The sequence below is a fragment of the Lepidochelys olivacea genome (assembly GCF_965140295.1).
Source record: "Lepidochelys olivacea isolate rLepOli2 genome assembly, chromosome: 7".
In the NCBI taxonomy this organism is placed as follows: Eukaryota; Metazoa; Chordata; order Testudines; family Cheloniidae; genus Lepidochelys; species Lepidochelys olivacea.
Window position 1 is genome coordinate 32,445,816 of NC_140417.1, and position 18,233 is coordinate 32,464,048.

Sequence of the window (18,233 nt, forward strand, 5' to 3'; positions counted from 1 at the left end):
CTACTACATACACTAGAACCAGCAAAGGAACCCAGGCATCCTGCCTCCCAGACCTGTGTTTAAGCAACTAGACCTCACTGTCACTTTTTACCGCTAAATAGTAACAATATATCTTGAAGGGAAAGTATCCGCCATGGGACAGATCCTCGCTGGTGCAAATCCCGCATGAGCCTTCCCTCCTTTAGCTTGGAAGGATCTGCAGATTTGCACTATCTGAGGATTTGCCCCAGGAGGATATTTAAAGCTTGAGGACTTGTCTTCTCCCCTAGTGTGGCCTTGAGACCTGGGACTGGCTGCCAGGCCAGCAGGGTGGTGAGGAAGCTCTGAACAGACCTGGGGACAGGGGCAATCATGGGCAGGAATAGGGTGACCAGATGTCCCAATTTTATAGGGACAGTCCCGATATTCTGGGCTTTGTCTTATATAGGTGCCTATTACCTCCCACCCCTATGCCCCGTTCCAATTTTTCATACTTACTATCTGGTTCCCGTAGGCAGGAATGAGGAACCAACTGCCTGCAGAAAAGTGAAAGGACTTAGGGAACTGGCCAGGGGACGCTGCATGTTCTGTCTCCAGACTGCCTCCAGATAGGAGGAAGCTCTTGGGCTTGCCCACAAAGCAGGAAATTCCAAACACGTGTCTTCCAGCTGAGCCAGACTTTTCTGAGCAAAGGTCTGGTTTAGGATAAATCGAAACTGAGGCTGGCGTCACGAATATAAAGGCTGGCGTCTCAAATGCACTGGACTCTTAGGAGATGGCTGGCAGCCTGTGAGGGAGAGCTTGGCCAGGCCAGCGAAGCACAGGGGCTCTCGGGATGATCCCAAGGTCCTAAGCACCCCTCTGCCTGAGGACACACTTTTCCTTGGTGGTCTGTCACCTCAAGAGCTAACCCCATGCATGTCCACAGCATGGAGCGGTTTGGGACTAACCCTGTGTCCCAGAGCAGCACTAGCTGCCTCTCTGAGAACTTGCAGGGTGGGAATATACTAATGTCTGGAGTGGTAAGTACAGAGAGAGCTGTGTGAGAGAGATTGTGTGAGTGTGTGACAGAGAGAACTGTGTGAGTGTGCCAGAACTGTGCATGTGTGACAATGTGTATGTGAGACACAGAACTGTGTGACTGTGTGTGTAAGAGAGACAGAAAGATCTGTAAAAAGAAAAGGAGTACTTGTGGCACCTTAGAGACTGACAAACTTATTTGAGCATAAGCTTTTGTGAGCTACAGCTCACTTCATCGGATGTAGCTCACGAAAGCTTATGCTCAAATAAATTTGTTAGTCTCTAAGGTGCCACAAGTCCTCCTTTTCTTTTTGCGAATAAAGGCTAACATGGCTGCTACTCTGACACCTGTCAAGAAAGATCTGTGTGTGACAGAGACCTGTGTGTGTGTGTGGCAGAAAACTGTGTGTGTGAAATGTGTGTGTTTGCCAGTGTGTGTGTGAGAGAGGGGACTGTGCATGTGTGCAAGAGCATGTGTGTGAGAAAATGTGTGACAGAAAGAACTGTGCTTGTGTGTGTGACAGAGACCTGTATGTGTACGTGAGTATGTGTGACAGTGAGTGTGATAGACAGAGAACTGTGTGTTGTGTGACTGTGTGTGTGTATGAGACAGAGATCTGTGTGTGTGTCTCTGAGAGAGACCTGTATGTGTGTCAGTGTGTGTGAGAGAGAGAACAGTGTGAGACAGAGACCTGTGTGTGTGACAGAAAATAGTATGTGTGTTTGACAGTGTGTGTGTGTGTGTGAGAGAGAGAACTGTGCAAGAGAGTGTGTGAGAAAGTGTTTGTGTGACAGAGACAACTGTATGGGTAGGAGTGTAGTGTTTTTGTGTGTCACAGAGAGAGAGATTGTGTGTCTGAACATTTGACAGATATTTTTGTATCTGAATGTGTGTGTATGTGTCTGCCTGTGTGAAAGGGAGATTGTGTGACTGTGTATATGACAAAGACTGTGTCTGAGCCAGATTGTGTGTGTGTAAAAAGTGAGAAAGATGTGGGGAGACAGGCAGAGGGTCAGCTGTAGCTGTCTGTCACCCTGGAATAACCAATTCATGCCCAGCATTGACTCCAGGTTCCCCTCAGGTAGTTGGGATCACAATAGGGAGACTGACTGCCAGCCTGGGTGGGACTCGCCACAGTGCCTAGGTCACCTAGGAGCCCCAACCCACAGACGGTCACTGGGCCTGTGCTCCTAAATCCCCTGGGGGCTTTCAAAAGCCACAGCCCTTGTATGCATGAAGGAGTGTGCCCATGGCTGCCATGAGGCATGGCGGGACAGGGTCAGCCCTGAGCAGATTCACCATTGAGCCATGACTGGTGTGTGTTCAAAGTAGCCAGTGCCAATTTTCCTATGTGTCCTATGTGTTCTATTGCCCCAGAACTCTGGTGCTTTGTTGTTGGCTTGGGTTCACTTGGGATGATAAAGAGAAGAGAAGAGACACCTCTAAAGTCCTGAGTGCCCTCCCCAGCTCTAACCACTAGACTCTACTCCCCTCCCTGAACCAAGACTAGAACCCAGGAGCCCTGACACAGTCTCCTGTTCCAACCCAGTGGATCCCACAGCACCCTGTTTCTATCCCCAGTGCAGGTACAGTGTGGGTAGCAGCAGGGCAGGTATCCTCCCTTCTCCCCTTGCTCTTCCCCATGGTTGGCTTCACTTCACCCAACTTCTAGGAGGGGAGAAGGGGGTCAGCCCCAGTGGCCCATTCAGCCCTTGGCCTCACTGCTAAGAGGGTGGGTTGGGGATCAGCTAGTGCCCTCTGTTCTGGGGAGCTCCCTCAGCTGAGGCCCAGCCAACTCATCTCATGCCTCACTGGTTGATTTGTCTCCCAGAATTCTTTGGAAGAAAAGAAGCTGAAAAGACGTCAAAAGAATCGGGCAGCTGCCCAGAGGAGCCGACAGAAGCACACGGAGAAAGCGGACGAGCTCCATCAGGTCAGTGAAGGGGGCTAACAGTGACAAGACAGGATGAAATATAAGGGCGCTGGTGCAGGACCCCCCAAAGGGAAGGCTCCCCCATTAGCAACTTAACAAGAACTGATGGTGGGAGTCAGGGAAGTCATAGGTGCGAGGACTACTGCCCTCTGGTGGAGGTGATCAGAACTGTATAACTATGTGTCCTAAGGCCTATACTTCTACCGGTGAGCAGGGATTCTCTGTCAGCACAAGTGGCAAGGCCCTGAGGTGGGATTCCTTAGTAAGACATGCTGGAACCACAGCCTAGGAGGAGGGAGGATCTCACTCTCTGGCCTGGAGCAATCGCTGGCTCTTTAAGACCCAAGCATGGGATGATGGGGTGAGGTGCCGTCCCGGCTGTCCAGAGCCAAGGATGGGAGGCAGGATGAGGAGCTGGGGCTCTGCAAGATGGTTTCCTGCAGCACCAGAAAGTTGGGGTTTTGTGAACCAAAAATAGCCACACGCATTAAGTGTGGCCCCTGGGCCCCTCACAGTTTGCTGGTGTGGGATCTGGTGCGTTTGTGTGAAGTCAGTGCAGGCCCATGATCACAGCAGGAGACTGGGAGTCAGGACTCGTGGGTTCTGTTCTCTGCTCTTGGAGAGGAATAAGCTTTAGTGGCTAGGGCCGGGGGAACACTGGGACTCATTCCTCCTGGGCTCCGCTGCCACCTTCATGGAAATGATTCTGAGCCCTCTCCCTGCTCTAGCCCATGAAACCTCCCCCTCCTCTCCCAGAGCTGGGGCTAGAATCCAGGAGTCCTGGCTCCCGTCCTGCGTGTTAGTCCTTACATCACTGTATGCCCTGAAGAGCTGACAGTTTAGATAGACAAAGGGTGGGAGGGGAAAGAGGCATAAAGCGGGGAAGGGACTTACCGAGGCTCACCCAGCAGGTCAGTGGCAGAGCTGGGATCAAGCTAGGAATGAGCTTCTCTGGTTTGTGCTATGCAGGAGGTCAGACTAGAATCAATCATGATGGTCCCTTGTGGCCTTAAAATCTATGAACCCAGGTGTCCTGACTCCCAGACCATGCATACCCATTAGACTCTCACCGTCTCTTACTAGTCTGTTCCATCGCATTTGTGAGCTGCAGAATTTCTAGCCCTCCATTCTCTATTACATCCCGGTAGCAAGGTACCCAGGGGGTTTTCCAAACCATTCCTTTTGCATGCAATTGGTTAAGGAGACACCGTGTCTAGCAAGGACACAAGGCTATGTCCAGCTGAGCTGTCAGAGGGAAAGTGATAGCAAAAGCACTCAGTGGTCTGGACTCTGCTGGGAGCCAGTGAGAGACAAGAGACCTTGCACAGAGCAGGAACATAGGATGTGCCAGGCTGGCCCAGTAGCCTGTCTCTGACAGTGCCCAGCAACAGATGCATCAGAGAAAGGTGTAAGGTTCCCATAAAAGCAGCTATTCCTGTTCTCCATATCCGTTTCCACACTCCTTTTTCAGAGTCTTCCTAACCTCTTGGCCCCAGTGACTTGCTGTGGCAGAGAGTTCCACAGTCAAATGCCATGTTGTATAAGTGAGCTTCTCCTTTGATTGGTTGTGAATTTCCCTCTTTCAATTTAATCGAACAGCCCCTTGTTCTTATGGTACGAGACACAGAGAACAGAAGCTCTCATCTCCCTTCTCTAGACTAGTCAGTATTTTAGAGACTTTGATCATGTTCCCTCTCCTTTGTCTCCTTGAAACCCATCCCAGTCTTTTCAGAGAGTGTTTTCAGGCCTCTAACCCCCCTGCTCATTCTGCAATGTCCTTTTGGAGATGGGGTGACCAGCAGTGCACACAGAACCTAGCTCAGGTACCTGTCTGCACCCCATTACCCTAGTCACTGAGCATTTCACTGGCCTTAATGCATTTTTATTCTCCACACCCCAATGAGGCAGGGCAGTGCTATTATCCTCATTGTATAGAAGGGGAAAGTCAGCCACATAGAGACTAAGGGACTTGCCTAAGGCCATAGAGGAAATCTGTGGCAGAGCAGGGAATTGACTCTGACCACTGCGCCCACCTTCCTCTGCTATCCAGTATTCCAGAGGAGGCCGCACCGTTGATGTACAGAACAGCACTGGAAAATTTTCCTTATTATTCTTTACCCCAGGGCCTTTTTGGCCCCTCATCAACCCCCACACCTCACCTTCAATACAATCAAGGTGCCTAGAAATCCTCAAGCCCCATCCATGCGAGGGGAAGGCTGTGGAGTTAAAGGCCCGGGGAGGGATGGCAGCGCTGAGGGCAATGCTCACGCAGCCACAGGGCGCATAGTGTGATGCATGTGCAGGCACAGCAGCGTCCCCTGCTGGATAGAACCGGAACTGTTCAGCCAGGAGTCCTAGATCCAGCACAGCCAATAGCAGGCGGAGGGTGGGGGAAATCAGGCGTCTATCCTTGCACCAGCAGGATTATGTTACTGGCCATGGATTATCTACAGTTTTTAGGGCCCAATTCTGTCCCTCTGCATGACCCTGTAAAAGCAGATATGGGGGTAACTAGGAGCAGAATTTGGCTCATGAGAGCCAGTGACCAGCCTATTCACCCAGCACCCATGTCCTGCTGTATGGGCATTGATGTGAAAGCACCATCAGAGCCTGTGCCCTGCTGTTTGGAGTCAGCTGCGTACCTACTGTTGCTGTTTGCTATTCTGTGACTGCCCCCACATCAACCACTAGGGATCACTGGTGTTCTGCACAGAATTGGCTAGAAATAATTAATAGAGCTGATCTTCCTAATAATTAAGGAGAAGCTTACATCATGGATTCCATGACTTTTAGAGACCTCTGTGACATTTTCCACTTCAGCCCTGAGGGGACAGGCTGGAGCTGTCAGCCAGCAGGGGCCCTGGAGCTCCCAGCTGGCATGGGGACCCAGAGCTCCAAGTCATCAGTCCCAGAGCTTTCAGCTGTGGTGGGGGGTCCCCGGAGCTCCCAGCTGCCACGGGTGGCCCCCAGCGCTCCAAGCCACAGCAGCAGTGCATGCTGGACCCCTCCCCCCTTCCACAGCAGGGCTCAGGCTCTTCCCCACCCCGCTCGGGCTTCAGTCCTCCCCCCATCAGCCCTATTTTGTCACAATTATTTTGATAAAAGTCAGGGACAGGTCACAGGTTTCTGTGAATTTTTGTTTATTGACCGTGACCTGTCCCTGACTTGTACTAAAAATAATGGTGACAAAATATTAACCTTACTAATAATCAAGTAGTAAGAATGAGAACTGAGAACAGAACCCAGGAGTCCTGACTCCCAGCACCCCTCTCCCCTTCTAACCCATTAGACTCCACTGAACCTGGCCTCCTAGAGACCCATTCTCCAGTGTTGCCTGAATTTTAGTCTAAACCCTTCTTTCTTTGCTCCCTTCACCCCAGCAACATGAGCAGCTGGAGCAGGATAACACAGCCCTGAAGAAGGAGATTGAGACCCTGAAGGAGGAGCTGAAGTACTGGACTCAAATGCTCAAGAACCATGAATCCACCTGCCCAGACATGCTGACTCCCTCCTTGCCAACACAGACTCCCATTCTGCACTGGCTGGCTGAGGAGCTGAACCAGGGGATACAGTGACCCTGGCTACCCTTTGGGAGTCATAAGCTAAGGAGGGCTGTTAAACTGTGAGAGAAGAGCTGCTGCACTGAATCAGACCCATGGACCCATCCAGTCCAGTATCTCTCCCTCCCTGCTGCCCTGGCTCAGGCCCACAGCCCATGTAGTTCTATCTTTGACCTCAGCCAGAAGCCGATGCTTGAAAGGACAGCACCAAACGTAATCTGGGAGGTGGGCTGGTGAGTGGATGCAGCTTTGCTTCCTTCCAGGCAGCCGATCTCTCCACAACAATCAAACCATCTTCTGCAGGTCATGGTTAGAGGGGGAATTCCTGACCAATCCCTGAGCTATCCCAGAATGGGATCAAGCACAGACAGAACCCAGCACAGAATGGGGAGCAGAAGACCCTGTCTGATGCTGTCTAACACTAAAGCCAAAACAAACTGGTGCCATGTAAGGAGACTCATAAAATTCACACTCCCAACCTCCAGCCAACACCTGACCTTGCTCTAGCCAGCCTGGTTTCTCCCCTACCACAGAACTGGGGATGCCAATCCGCTGGGATTCCCTAAAAGGTGCAACTCAGAGGGGCTAGTGCTAGGCCCTATCCATTTAGCCCTCAGTGCAGCTCTGTTGCATTATGGTGTCCAGGCTTTTTCCCTAGCCTTAAGTACAGGGTAAATTTTACCCTAAGGAGCCATTACCAAGCTGCTGTCTGGGCAATTGTTTGGACTGAAAAAGAACTGTTATTTTCCTGGATTCTTTGCTAACTGGGCGCCATGTTTAATGAGACAAGGGTGAACTTCTGACATTTTTGTAAATGTCTGTTCTATGTAATAGACACTGTGTTTCTGCATGAGAGTCTATTGGTTTGGGGTTTGTGTCTGCACAGGTGTGAACCTTAAATTAAACTGGGTTTATTCTCTTGTAGGAGGGGGTTCAGTTTTTGAGGCGGAGGCTCACTTATTAGATTGGTATATTATGAGCCAGGCACCCCATTATGGTGTACACATTAGCCATATAATCAGAGTCCAGGAATGTCACTCTCACAGGAAGCCCAGAAGGGACCACAGTGATTATCTAGTCTGACTTCAGGCACAGTGCAGGCCACAGAACCTCCCCCACATACTCCTGTGATAGACCCATAACCTCTGGCTGAGTCATTGAAGTTCTCAAATCATGATTTAAAGATTTCAAGGGACAGAGACTCCACCCTTTACACTAGCTTAAACCTGCCTTTGATACATGCCCTAGACTGCAGAGGAAGGCAAAACCTCCCCCGACTCTCTGAAGACTATGATGGCTATAGAATGAGTGTGAAGCAATGGAAACAGCTACAAGCATGCTTGAGGGCTCTTTTTGTTCAGCAGGGCACCAGGTTGAGTCATGATGGGCTTTGCCATGTGGTACCAGCCATTTTTTAATGAGTGCCCCCTTGTGATGCACAGCTATAGTAAGGCACTTATCTGTGCCATGGCAGGAGTCCTAGACCATTGGTCGAGTTACTTCTGAGATCACCATCCTTACTCTATAGCTATGCTGCATTAACAATTTTCATTGGTTGTATGCGTGAGACTGTACAGACGCTGGATTACTTGATTCAGCTACCACAATTCTTCAAAACTACCCCCACCGCAACCCCACGCACACAGCCCCAGCACACATGCTTCACTCACCACTGACACACCAAGACAAGCCTTCCAGGACTGCCATTGAGTCAGCACACAGCGAAGCAGCGCCAAGCATGGCAGAGAGTGTTTTTCGCTTAGCATATCACCAGGTTCAATCACCCCTGGGCCATGGGAGAACCGGATGGGATGCTGGAGCCCAAAGGTTCTGAGGCAGTTGAAGTATGACAGCTGATCAGAGAAGATGGGCACAACAGGGCTGTGCCTCACTACACCACAATGGATAGAAACCCAGGGTCCCAAAAATACTACTTCCCTCCGTGGCTTTACTGCTGCTGTTCTCTATTTCCTGTTCACAAATACTTGGCACTTTGTGCTGCGTTAACATGTTTGCTGCTGCAATGTTCAGTGAATAGTAGACAGGAATACTGGGGAAAGCCTCCCACGGGTACTGAAATAATCAGATTCCAAGCCCTACAGAATTGGGCACAATGCCCATACTTACTGGTATATGGCAGCACTGTTTCCCATAGAATCATAGAATCATAGAATATCAGGGTTGGAAGGGACCCCAGAAGGTCATCTAGTCCAACCCCCTGCTCGAAGCAGGACCAATTCCCAGTTAAATCATCCCAGCCAGGGCTTTGTCAAGCCTGACCTTAAAAACCTCTAAGGAAGGAGATTCTACCACCTCCCTAGGTAACGCATTCCAGTGTTTCACCACCCTCTTAGTGAAAAAGTTTTTCCTAATATCCAATCTAAACCTCCCCCACTGCAACTTGAGACCATTACTCCTCGTTCTGTCATCTGCTACCATTGAGAACAGTCTAGAGCCATCCTCTTTGGAACCCCCTTTCAGGTAGTTGAAAGCAGCTATCAAATCCCCCCTCACTCTTCTCTTCTGCAGGCTAAACAATCCCAGCTCCCTCAGCCTCTCCTCATAACTCATGTGTTCCAGTCCCCTAATCATTTTTGTTGCCCTTCGCTGGACTCTCTCCAATTTATCCACATCCTTCTTGAAGTGTGGGGCCCAAAACTGGACACAGTACTCCAGATGAGGCCTCACCAATGTCGAATAGAGGGGACTGATCACGTCCCTCAATCTGCTCACTATGCCCCTACTTATACATCCCAAAATGCCATTGGCCTTCTTGGCAACAAGGGCACACTGCTGACTCATATCCAGCTTCTCGTCCACTGTCACCCCTAGGTCCTTTTCTGCAGAACTGCTGCCTAGCCATTCGGTCCCTAGTCTGTAGCTGTGCATTGGGTTCTTCCGTCCTAAGTGCAGGACCCTGCACTTATCCTTATTGAACCTCATCAGATTTCTTTTGGCCCAATCCTCCAATTTGTCTTGGTCCTTCTGTATCCTATCCCTCCCCTCCAGCGTATCTACCACTCCTCCCAGTTTAGTATCATCCGCAAATTTGCTGAGAGTGCAATCCACACCATCCTCCAGATCATTTATGACGATATTGAACAAAACCGGCCCCAGGACCGACCCTTGGGGCACTCCACTTGATACCGGCTGCCAACTAGACATGGAGCCATTGATCGCTACCCGTTGAGCCCGACACTCTAGCCAGCTTTCTACCCACCTTATAGTGCATTCATCCAGCCAATACTTCCTTAACTTGCTGACAAGAATACTGTGGGAGACCGTGTCAAAAGCTTTGCTAAAGTCAAGAAACAATACATCCACTGCTTTCCCTTCATCCACAGAACCAGTAATCTCATCATAAAAGGCGATTAGATTAGTCAGGCATGACCTTCCCTTGGTGAATCCATGCTGGCTGTTCCTGATCACTTTCCTCTCATGCAAGTGCTTCAGGATTGATTCTTTGAGGACCTGCTCCATGATTTTTCCAGGGACTGAGGTGAGGCTGACTGGCCTGTAGTTCCCAGGATCTTCCTTCTTCCCTTTTTTAAAGATTGGCACTACATTAGCCTTTTTCCAGTCATCCGGGACTTCCCCCGTTCGCCACGAGTTTTCAAAGATAATGGCCAATGGCTCTGCAATCACAGCCGCCAATTCCTTCAGCACTCTCGGATGCAACTCGTCTGGCCCCATGGACTTGTGCATGTCCAGCTTTTCTAAATAGTCCCTAAGCACCTCTATCTCCACAGAGGGCTGGCCATCTCTTCCCCATTTTGTGATGCCCAGCGCAGCAGTCTGGGAGCTGACCTTGTTAGTGAAGACAGAGGCAAAAAAAGCATTGAGTACATTAGCTTTTTCCACATCCTCTGTCACTAGGTTGCCTCCCTCATTCAGTAAGGGGCCCACACATTCCTTGGCTTTCTTCTTGTTGCCAACATACCTGAAGAAACCCTTCTTGTTACTCTTGACATCTCTGGCTAGCTGCAGCTCCAGGTGCAATTTGGCCTTCCTGATATCATTCCTACATGCCCGAGCAATATTTTTATACTCTTCCCTGGTCATATGTCCAACCTTCCACTTCTTGTAAGCTTCTTTTTTATGTTTAAGATCCGCTAGGATTTCAGCATTAAGCCAAGCTGGTCGCCTGCCATATTTACTATTCTTTCGACTCATTGGGATGGTTTGTCCCTGTAACCTCAACAGGGATTCCTTGAAATACAGCCAGCTCTCCTGGACTCCTTTCCCCTTCAAGTTAGTCCCCCAGGGGATCCTGGCCATCCATTCCCTGAGGGAGTCGAAGTCTGCTTTCCTGAAGTCCAGGGTCCATATCCTGCTGCTTACCTTTCTTCCCTGCGTTAGGATCCTGAACTCAACCAACTCATGGTCACTGCCTCCCAGATTCCCATCCACTTTTGCTTCCCCCACTAATTCTACCTGGTTTGTGAGCAGCAGGTCAAGAAAAGCGCCCCCCCTAGTTGGCTCCTCTAGCACTTGCGCCAGGAAATTGTCCCCTACGCTTTCCATGCGACTCTAAGCTTTGGTCACACACACAATGCCACAAAAGAAAGCTACCCTCACCAGCCACAGAGAGGCTAAAGGAAGGAGAACCCTAAGGAAAAAATGCCACGTGTACAAGCATGGGCGTTTAGCTACTAGTTAGTAGCACAGTAGCATGTAGGACCAAAAAGAAGCTCAGGGCCCAGCTGGGGTGTGTACATTAGTTGGGCTCAGACAGAGATCAGGGCCCATATTATGGTGTGTGCATTATTAGTATTTGGGTAATGCCTAGGCACCCCAGCCAACATCGGGGCCCATGATAATACGTGCATTAGCAGCCGTAATATTACAGAATCATCTATTGAGCCCAATCTGCTTCAGAGCATAAACTCACCTCTAACTAATGGGGGTCAGGAGGCCACTGTCCCTGAGGGCAGGTTATCCCCTAAATGCAGAGTTCCTTGCAGCTTCCTGGGAAGCAGCGAGTGCAGCCAGTATCAGAGATAGGATACTAGGCTAGATGGGCCAACAGGTCTGTACCTCCTGTAGTGTGACCAGCACCAGCTAAAGTGCAAGTCCAGGAATGCCCTGTCTGGATGGAGCTTTCCAAGGGAAATTAACTAGAGCTAGTTGGGATCCGGAATCCCCCTTTTGAGGAAGGTTCTGACATTGCAAATGTTTCATTCTGAATCTAAAAGCTGAATTTTGGAAGTTTTCCTGAGAAACAAAAGATTCAAACGCATTGAGTCATTTTGTTTCAAGAAGACAAAACTGCGTTATTTCAACAATGACAAGTGTTTCATTGAAATTTTTATATAATAGTAAAATTCACTTTACTATTGGTTATAATTCTACATGTTCTATTTGTAACATACCATATATATGTTCTGTTGAATATTTTAACATAAAGTCTAAAGAAAATGAATCAAAAGAAGAAAGTAAAAATAAAACACTTCTGACACTGATGGAAATTTCTCACTTTGTTTCAATGTTAAAACAATACTTTCTGGTTTTGAGAATTTTTCATTTTTTTTTCTTCTTCAAAAATGGAAACCTGTTTGGTTGAAAAATTTTCAACCAACTCCAAAATTTACCCTCACATACTGAAATGCCAAGTGGAAATTCTCACACAGCTCACCAGCTTCAATCAATACCAACTCCTTTGTGCCTGAAATGCTGCCTTTTGTGTCATCCACTACCTTAGGATGAGATCTCTGCCAACCCTATACCCCTCCTGCACTTACCTGCTGCTGGGAGACTGTAGACCACAGAAAGCCATCATTGTACCCTGTCCATTCACCACCCGGATTTGATTTCAATTGCTGCTTCCCACATGGCCAGTTTGCTTAAACAGAGAGAAATTTCCACTTGATGTTTGCTGAGTTTCTCCCTAGGTTCTTAGCTGGCCTGATGGATTTCTCCTCACAGCACTCCCCTTAGTAGGGGATCACCGAGATTTGGGACATACACCCTGAAAGGCAAGTACAGTTAAATGGATGAAACTAGGTGTGACACAGAGGTGGTTCATTACTGTCAGCAACGCGTCAGGCCTCACACACACACACACACACACACTACACCCAACACATAGTGGTCATGATATAGACCCAGAAGGTGGCATGTAATATACCACTGGAAAACTAATAACTCCCTGCAACTGTCCTCCCTTTCAGGGTCAGGGTGTCACCTCTTGGTGGCATCAGGGAGTTGGTATGTGCAGCTGCCAGGTAGAATGGCTGGCGGACAATCACCCAGATACCAGTTCAGGTCTCCAAAAAGGAGGAATGGACATGTCAGCTGGTAGCCCCAGCCTCCTGGCTAGGGTACACGGCAGAGTCTAAGGCTCCGGTCCTGTGGGTGAAGCATTCTACAGCCCTCTGCCTCCTTGCAGGGGCAAATAGCAACAATTGTCCGTTGCTGGCCTTTGTGTTGTACCAATAAAATAAAAACCAGCAGGATCTTATTAAAGGGAAAAAGGCAAAATACCACATTTATTGTGAATACAGAAAGAATCATAGTAAGCAGTTAGTTATAGTTATAACATTCCATTCAATCTCAAATTTATTCTCACATTCATTCATACAAACATACACACACAGGTTCTGCAAGGTTGTTATCATAGTTACCAGCCTTAGAGTTGCTCATGCCAAGCCACTGGCCAGGTGGCCTGGACATGAGGAGGGAGCAGGGCCTTGTCAGATGCTCATCTGATGCTCCTGGAAGTTGGTTTGCAGAATCAGACCCCAAAGTTCTCACTTTTTAGAGTCTATTTTTATAGGAATTTCTTCCTATGCCAGTCTATGGGAATTGCTTCATCATGCTGTTGCTGAATCAATCAGCAGATAGCACATTCCTGATGGCTCCAAGATGTTATCTTGTTCTTTGGTTCTCCCATCCTTGAGGCTGTTGGGTGGATTCCAGTCTGCCCTCCGGGGGGGGGGGGGGTCGTCTGGTTATTTCCACTTGACGCCTTCTTCAGCCGATGGACACTGGATTCTTAGGCTGGCACCTCCCTGATCATTCAGTTATTATCCACACCAAGCATCCATCCACATACATCCTCTATCTCTATTTTAATCACAATTGTTAATATAACAAAAGGGTGGGGAGTCTCTGGGTGCTGTTTCTGTTGTTAGAGTATTGCTTTGAGTCTCTCTCTCTTGTGAATTGCTTTGAGAACAGACTCTGTCTTAGAATGTACTAACACAGTTAGCAGCTTGCAAGTTTCACACATAGAGGGAGAGAAACAGTACCAAAAACCAAGAGACCTCTTAATTAGTAATACCCTGGAATTTAAACTCTGGGGAATCAAACTCATTTGTGATTTTAATACAGAACTTCTTTAATATGATCCAACATAATCCCCCTTTTGACACTAAGATTTATAATCGTCAGTGTCACTTTCTATGTAGCCTATTCAAGAGAAAGTACTGTGAGGCAATTTGAGTTTGTGATTCCAATTCATGCCACATACATGATCCTAGTGATGTATCTTTACTACAAGGTTCTGGGGCAACAGGCAAGGTGAGGCACACCCACTTTTGAGGAGTCCATTCGGTACAACCTCTAGTGTCCAATAGCTTCCTTCCCTCCCCAGCCCACTGGCTCAAGGTCCAGGGTAGCCAGAAGGATCCCATGTGTAATATGGGGAGTGGGTTAACCTTCAATACCTTTGCCTCCAGGAACTGTTAGTGTGCAATTTTGACAACAATTTCTCCCATTAACAAGTCTGGTTTACAATACTGGAAACATATTGCATCCATTCATATCGATAAGTGTCAAACAATGATCTCTTTCTTTGTTTTAACAAATGCACCAAACCCTTAATATTTCCCAATATGACCCAGAACATTTTGTGTTCCAAAGTAGCTAGTGCAAGTATCTGCATTTCAGTGCATCCCATAGCTATGGCTGTGTAGTTTCCTATTTCTAATATATTTTTTTTCTTATGGATAAGCCATGTGGTAGTATTAAGCCATTACTAAAGATTCCATTGGCCTTTTAGGTTACCCAGACCAATTTGGACCAAGTCTACATTGGCATGTACTTGTTTTTGTATCAGGCTGTCCTGTAGCTGGGACAGAAAGCTTAATTTATTTTTAAGTTCCTGCAGGTCTTCAGTATTTTTTTTTTAAACACACAACAGTGCTAGCAACAACACAAAACACAAGACAAAACATAGAACACAGAACACAATTTCTATTGTGACAGTAGATTCATGGTATTGGGTTGCTTTTCAGCTGGCAGCTTTTCCTGATTTTCTGAAAGACAAAAAGAACATGTTTCTACCCCTTTTGGGGTGGCAGATTATTGCTTAAAATATTTCTTTTACAAATACCCTTGCTGATTGCAGGCAAAACAGAGAAATTGCCCCCATATTTTCCTGTTTTTGTTCTATAGGCAGGCCAGGTTTCAAAGGCTTTTATCTTTTAAGGGTTATGGGGAAATTATCCCACTGTTTAGTCATTAAATCCCTGAGTTTTCCTTCTTATACAGCAGACCAAGTTTATAATGTTTTTCCTGCTGTGTTAAGCTTTAAGTTTTATTTACAGGTAATAACTGAGAAGCATCATTACCATACGACCTTAAAGGATTTTTCCAAAAATCATACACACTATACGTTGTTACAGGGATACTTATTATCATTAAATTTATTAAAATTATCTTGTTATCCCATGCCTTTTATTTAGACAATTTGTTTGCTGACTAGGTATGTCCTTTATCTGCAGCTCCTTTGTGCTGCTAGTTCTTTCCTTCCTTTATCATTTAGGTAATTTGCATTTTCACAGAAACTTCCTGCTTTTGGATTTAAAGCCATCAGCAGCTCAGAGACTCTATCTTAAAAGGGACACAATCAACTTTCACCAGAGTTTTGATTACTTTTAACTTCTGCTTCCAAAACACACAGCAATCTGAAAAAGAAAACCCAACCTATTGTGGCTCCCTTTGGAGCCCTAATAGCATTTTAATTAAGTAGCATGGTATGTTTGCATTTCTTTTGCCCCTTCTACAATATACCCTGCACATGTTCTGGGGCAAATGCACATTCCTTCCATAGTTTAACTTCTATAACATTATCCAGATCCATTTTTACATAAGGTGTCACTATTTCTTTTTTTGCTTACAGAGTTTTCATGTACCTTTATCAAAGTGACAGTCTGATTACTCAGAGCCATTTTAAGACTCAGTGTTTCTAACATTGCTTCTTTTTGTTTTGTGCACCTCACCCCTGCTGTTGCTTCAGAGAGGCACTGTCTTTTTTTAATTTTTTTTTTTACTACAACTCTCATCTGCTGTTTTGTTACAAAAACAAACAAACAAAAAACAAACAAACAAAAAGAATCCCAAATTTTTTTTTTTTTATATTCTCCTGATTTTGACTGCCCTGCTGCAGCCACAACTTAAAAACATTTTAAATTTTGTAAAGCATTGAGTTACCTTTTAAGGGTTAAATGCCAAATCCCAAAGCCAAACAACACTAATTACCTGTGTCTAGCAAAAAGGTCTGTCAGTTTTGCAACTTTGAATTAAAGAGTCAAATGGATTTTTAGTGGCATTATTTAAAACAAAAACAAAACTAACTGGTCCTTAGAACTTTACATATTTACACACACACAGACAGATACATACACATTTTCTTTTCCTTAACATCCCTTCCACACTGCTCTGTTTTTTTACATCTTACATTCCCTTTATACATTTGAGGCAGTTAAGTTCCAATAGAACCCTCTTATGTTCTTTTAGCAAATTTGACTAAATTGTCCAGTCAAATGATTTTAATCAGATAGTTTATTTTTGCCTGGCTAATTTACAGACATTCCTTTGGAAAAGGGCCCATTTTTCTTTCAGAATGGCTGCAAAGAAACCAAGAATGCTCTAACACTTTTCCTTTTTAACATTTTCGGTTAAAAGTTGTTTGGGTGAAATACAAAGTTTAACTGCTTAATTCCCTCCAGCCTCTGCAGAGTTAACTTTTTTTTTTTTTTTTTACTCTCTTTTCTCTTTGTAATTATGCCTGGGGGTGCCGTACATAGGACCTTCTCCCCCTTTACCTGCCTCCCTCCAGCCTTTGCAGAGTTAACTTTTTCACTCTTTTTGTATTCCTGGAGTGCCTCTTTCACTATTTTCAGCTGGCTTTGGATATTTGTAGCCAGCACCTTCCAATTGTCTGCTCCCTTTTCCATTTGTGCCTTTTCCACTTTACATGAAGACAAGCGGAGGGAAGAATCCTTACATGCCTCCCACAACAACCAAATTGCTGCTGCATCTCTTTTGGCAGCACTAGAAGGTTTGTATATGAGGATATACTGAGCCAATCTATCCTCTAGGTCCGAAATAGTGCAGACATCAGCTAGGGCTTGTTTAGTCCAAGGACTGTGCCCAAATTTTTGAAGGATTTGTTTAAAAGGTGTAATTTCTTTAACAAAAGGTGAGGTTGGAGTTCCTTCTGACTCCATTCCTCCCTCTGGTACTCGCTTACCCTGTTTTCTTTTAAACATCTTAACATGGATATTTCAATCTCTTTGTCACTGCTGGTATTACTTAGCAAGTGACACAGCCTAGATTCTGAAATCATAGCTTAATCTATGCGTTTTTCCCCTGCTACCTTCTCGGAGGCCAGCAGGTCCGGTTAACCTGTTTCTCCCTGCTACCTTCTCGGAGGCCAGCAGGTCCGGTTAACCTGTTTCTCCCTGCTACCTTCTCGGAGGCCAGCAGGTCCGGTTAACCTGTTCTTCCCTGCTACCTTCTCGGAGGCCAGCAGGTCCCCTGCTACCTTCTCGGAGGCCAGCAGGTCTGGTTTAATCTGTTTTCCCTACTACCTTCTCGGAGGCCAGCAGGTCCCCTGCTACCTTCTCGGAGGCCAGCAGGTCTGGTTTAATCTGTTTTTCCTGCTACCTTCTCGGAGGCCAGCAGGTCCCCTGCTACCTTCTCGGAGGCCAGCAGGTCTGGTTTAATCTGTTTTCCCTACTACCTTCTCGGAGGCCAGCAGGTCCCCTGCTACCTTCTCGGAGGCCAGCAGGTCTGGTTTAATCTGTTTTTCCTGCTACCTTCTCGGAGGCCAGCAGGTCCCCTGCTACCTTCTCGGAGGCCAGCAGGTCTGGTTTAATTTGTTTTCCCTACTACCTTCTCGGAGGCCAGCAGGTCTCCTGCTACCTTCTCGGAGGCCAGCAGGTCTGGTTTAATCTGTTTTTCCTGCTACCTTCTCGGAGGCCAGCAGGTCCCCTGCTACCTTCTCGGAGGCCAGCAGGTCTGGTTTAATCTGTTTTTCCTGCTACCTTCTCGGAGGCCAGCAGGTCCCCTGCTACCTTCTCGGAGGCCAGCAGGTCTGGTTAACCTAATAGAAATGCCTAGCTCACTAGAGCTGGCGGTGTGCACACCAATATTTACAATAACTGAGGTTTTTTACCAATATTCCCCCTTTCGCAATTCTCCACCAAAATGTTGTACCAATAAAATAAAAACCAGCAGGATCTTATTAAAGGGAAAAGGCAAAATACCACATTTATTGTAAATACAGAAAGAATCATAGTAAGCAGTTAGTTATAGCTATAACATTCCATTCAATCTCATATTTATTCACACATTCATTCATACAAACACACACCCACACACATACAGGTTCTGCAAGGTTGTTATCATAGTTACCAGCCTTAGAGTTGCTCATGCCAAGCCACTGGCCAGGTGGCCTGGACATGAGGAGGGAGCAGGGCCTTGTCAGATGCTCATCTGATGCTCCTGGAAG

General features: G+C 46.8%; 1 protein-coding gene across 1 annotated transcript; it reads left to right on the forward strand.

Annotated features, from left to right (window-relative positions):
* Positions 1-706: 706 nt before the first annotated feature.
* On the forward strand, positions 707-7,393 carry BATF2 (basic leucine zipper ATF-like transcription factor 2). Its single transcript, XM_084634891.1, has 3 exons — positions 707-1,001; positions 2,832-2,933; positions 6,314-7,393. The coding sequence occupies exons 1-3, from the start codon at positions 894-896 to the stop codon at positions 6,506-6,508; spliced, it is 405 nt and encodes a 134-aa protein (XP_084491017.1). The 5' UTR covers positions 707-893; the 3' UTR covers positions 6,509-7,393.
* The last annotated feature ends 10,840 nt before the right edge of the window (positions 7,394-18,233 follow it).

Coding starts and splice junctions, on each gene's coding strand:
- BATF2 (XM_084634891.1), top strand. CDS start 894: ATGCATGTCCACAGCATGGAGCGGTTTGGGACTAACCCTGTGTCCCAG. Junction 1,002..2,831: donor ATATACTAATGTCTGGAGTG/GTAAGTACAGAG, acceptor TTTGTCTCCCAG/AATTCTTTGGAAGAAAAGAA. Junction 2,934..6,313: donor AAGCGGACGAGCTCCATCAG/GTCAGTGAAGGG, acceptor CCTTCACCCCAG/CAACATGAGCAGCTGGAGCA.